The sequence below is a fragment of the Vicia villosa genome, unplaced genomic scaffold, assembly GCF_029867415.1.
Source record: "Vicia villosa cultivar HV-30 ecotype Madison, WI unplaced genomic scaffold, Vvil1.0 ctg.001981F_1_1, whole genome shotgun sequence".
NCBI lineage: Eukaryota > Viridiplantae > Streptophyta > Magnoliopsida > Fabales > Fabaceae > Vicia > Vicia villosa.
In genome coordinates this window covers 147348-150862 of record NW_026705799.1, presented here as the reverse complement: position 1 = coordinate 150862, position 3515 = coordinate 147348, and the positions used below count along the sequence as shown (strand labels likewise).

The window sequence follows — 3515 nt, the reverse complement described above, 5'->3', positions numbered from 1 at the left end:
CAAGTCCTTTCGCCGGATTGGACCATGAAGATCCGTACACTCATCTGACTCGGTTTTACGAGCTAGCCGGTACTACAGGTGTAGCCCAAGCAGAGGAAGAGACTTTATTCAAAAGGTTGTTCCCACATTCTTTGTTATCAAAGGCTAGGGATTGGTATCTCGATCAACCTGAAACTGTTATGAACGATTGGAATACTCTAGAAGAAAAGTTTTTGGAACGGTTTTACTCTCAAAACCGATTCTTTGATGCTAAGACAACAATTGCGGTATTTTCTCAAGGTTGTAATGAATCATTGAATGAAGCTTGGGAAAGATTTAAAGCCATGCTGAGAATGTGTAAGGGGCACGGATTTGCGGAAGTCGATCAAATTCACATGTTCCGCAACAGTCTTACACCTAGTAATAAGACTCTACTAGATGCCACAGCTGGTGGCTCATTAATGTCCAAGACAACTACTGAAGCAATAGAGATGTTTGAGAGAATGGCTTTGAATGACTGAGAAAGTAATCATGATCGTACTGTCAGAGATAAGAAGCCGGGGTTGTTGGAGCTAACAAATAATGATGCTCTACTTGCTCAGAACAAATTGCTAACTTCACAAGTGGAGCTTTTGACACAACAATTGTCCAAACTTCCACAACAAATCAAAGAGCTGAATGGAGTTTCAAATTCTTATCAGGTTGCTAAGTGTGAATTGTGCAAGGGAGATCATCAAACTGGATTTTGCCCACCAGTCTTGGCAGAAGAAGTGAACTATATGAATAACAACCAAGGACCAAGGCAAAATCAATATTCAAACCCTCCGCCATATCAACAGAATTATCCTCCGAGGAATAACAACCAAGGGTATCAACAAAGACCCAACAATCAAGGGTATCAGCAACAAAATTTTCAACCTTACACTCAACCACCACCGCAACAACAAGGAGGACAATCTAAGTTGGAAGAGACCATGAATCAGTTCATGCAAATATCAATGACAAATCAGAAGAACCAAGAAGCTGCAATTAAAAATATGGAAACTCAAGTAGGGCAACTGGCTAAACAAATTGCAGCTACTCAGTCAAATACAACATTCTCCGCCAACACTCAAGAGAATCCTAAAGAGCATTGTAAAGCAGTGGTGACTAGAACTGGTCAGAAAGGCGGTGAGAAAGAAGTTGAAATTAATGATACTGAGAAAGAGGATAATAATTGGGCTGCGGAAGATGAGGAAAATGAAGTCATAGTGAGTGACATGAATAAAGAAGCTGAAAAAAATAAAGATTCGCGGCGCGAGAATACATAGTCGCGGCGCGCCAATAACAAAACAGACAGCGGTGCAATTCCCAGTCAACATCTCCCATATCCACATGCACCATCAAAGAAGGATCATGCTAGGCAGTATGCAAGGTTTATGGAAATCTTTAAGCAATTACAGATAAACATTCCATTCTCCAAAGTCATTGATCAAATGCCAAAGTATGCAAAATTTATGAAGGATATCTTGACAAAGAAAAAGAGACCAGAAGAAGAAGAAGTAGTTGTACTTGATGCTCAGTGTAGTGTTATAGTCTCTCGTCTTCCCCAAAAAGCAAGAGATCAAGGGCGAGTCACGCTACCAGTCACAATTGGTAACCAACACATTGGTATTGGATTAATAGATCTAGGGTCAAGCATCAATTTAATTCCTCTATCAATAGTGAAGAGATTGGGAAATATTAAGATGAAGTCCACCAGAATGACCTTGCAGCTAGCAGATAAATCCACCACTCTTCCTTATGGAGTCGCACAAGACATGTTAGTAAAGGTAGACAAATTCTTATTCCCGGTAGACTTTGTTGTGATTGACTTGGAAGAAGACAAAGAATCACCTATCATTCTTGGAAGACCATTCATGAAAACAGCCCGAATGATGATAGGTATTGATGATGGTATCATGAAACTAAGAGTCCAAGACGAAGAGGTATGCTTTAATCTTTTCGAGGCCATGAAACAACCAAAGGATAAAAGCGATTGCTTCCGGCTAGATGTCACCGAAGAGACAGCAATAGAGGTGGCTAGTGAGATACATCTCTCTAATCCGTTGGAAAGATCCCTTGTTGATTCGTTTAATGTGCTGACTCAAGAGGAAGAACGGGAAATCGAAGGATTTGTGAAGGAACTAGAAAAGGGAGGAAGCATGAATGACAGGGATGGGAAAGTGGAAATATTAGACCAACCGAAAGAGGTCAAGGAAACCAAGATGGAACTAAAGCTACTCCCAACTCATCTGCAATATGTTTTTTTAGATACGGAGGGAAAGAAACCAGTAGTTATTAGTTCAAAGTTGAATCCACAGGAAGAAGAAAAACTACTTCAAGTTCTACAAAAGAACAAAGCTGCAATTGGATGGGTATTAGCCGATTTAAAAGGTATAAGTCTAGCATATTGTATGCACAAGATTATGTTGGAAGAAGAATTTAAACCAGTAGCTCAACCGCAAAGAAGATTAAATCCAACTATGAAAGAAGTGGTAAGAAAAGAGGTGGTCAAACTCTTGGAAGCAGGAATGATTTACCCAATTTCAAACAGCGCATGGGTGAGTCCAGTACAGGTAGTGCCGGAGAAAGGGGGGATGACAATCGTCAGTAATGAGAAGAATGAACTAATACCAACAAGAACTATCACCGGATGGAGAATGTGCATCGGTTATCGAAGACTTAATAAAGCAATGGGGAAAGATCACTTCCCTCTACCTTTCATGGATCAAATGCTTGAACGACTATCCGGACAATACTATTACTGTTTCCTAGATGGATACTCTGGATACAATCAGATTGTGGTCAACCCAAAAGACCATGAGAAGACGGCTTTCACATGCCCTTTTGGAATTTTTGCATACAGAAGAATGCCTTTTGGATTATGTAATGCCCCGACTACCTTTCAACGATGCATCCAAGCAATTTTCTCCGACCTCATCTAAAAAAGTATTGTAGTATTCATGGATGATTTTTCGGTTTTTGGAAAATCCTTTGATATCTGTCTGGCTAATCTAGATGAAGCTCTAGGAATATGTATTGAAACCAACCTAATTCTGAATTGGGAGAAATTCCATTTCATGGTAACCGAAAGTATTGTATTAGGACATAAAGTTTCTGCAAGAGGGCTTGAGGTAGACAAATCCAAGGTAGAGGTAATCTCAAAACTCCCACCACTGGTGAACATAAAAGGAGTAAGAAGCTTTTTGGGGCATGTAGGATTCTATTGAAGATTCGTAAAGGATTTCTCAAAAATTGCCAAACCATTGAGTAATTTACTCAACAAAGGTACGCATTTTACTTTCAATGAATCATGTATCCAAGCTTTTAATGAATTAAAAGAAAGGCTTGTAACCGCACCTGTGATCGTAGCACCTGATTGGAAAAAACATTTTGAACTTATGTGCGATGTTAGCGATTATGCCATAGGTGCGGTACTAGGCCAAAGAAAGGAAAAAATATTTCATGTCATACACTATGCAAGCAAAGTTTTAAATGACGCCCAAGTCAATTAC

The 3515-nt window shown here is 39.6% G+C and overlaps 1 protein-coding gene across 1 annotated transcript; it reads left to right on the top strand.

The window, feature by feature from the left end:
• The first annotated feature begins 1877 nt into the window (after positions 1–1877).
• On the top strand, positions 1878–2945 carry LOC131637374 (uncharacterized). The gene has a single exon (XM_058907970.1). The coding sequence runs from the start codon at positions 1878–1880 to the stop codon at positions 2943–2945; it is 1068 nt and encodes a 355-aa protein (XP_058763953.1).
• Positions 2946–3515: the final 570 nt, after the last annotated feature.

Coding starts and splice junctions, on each gene's coding strand:
- LOC131637374 (XM_058907970.1), top strand. CDS start 1,878: ATGAAAACAGCCCGAATGATGATAGGTATTGATGATGGTATCATGAAA.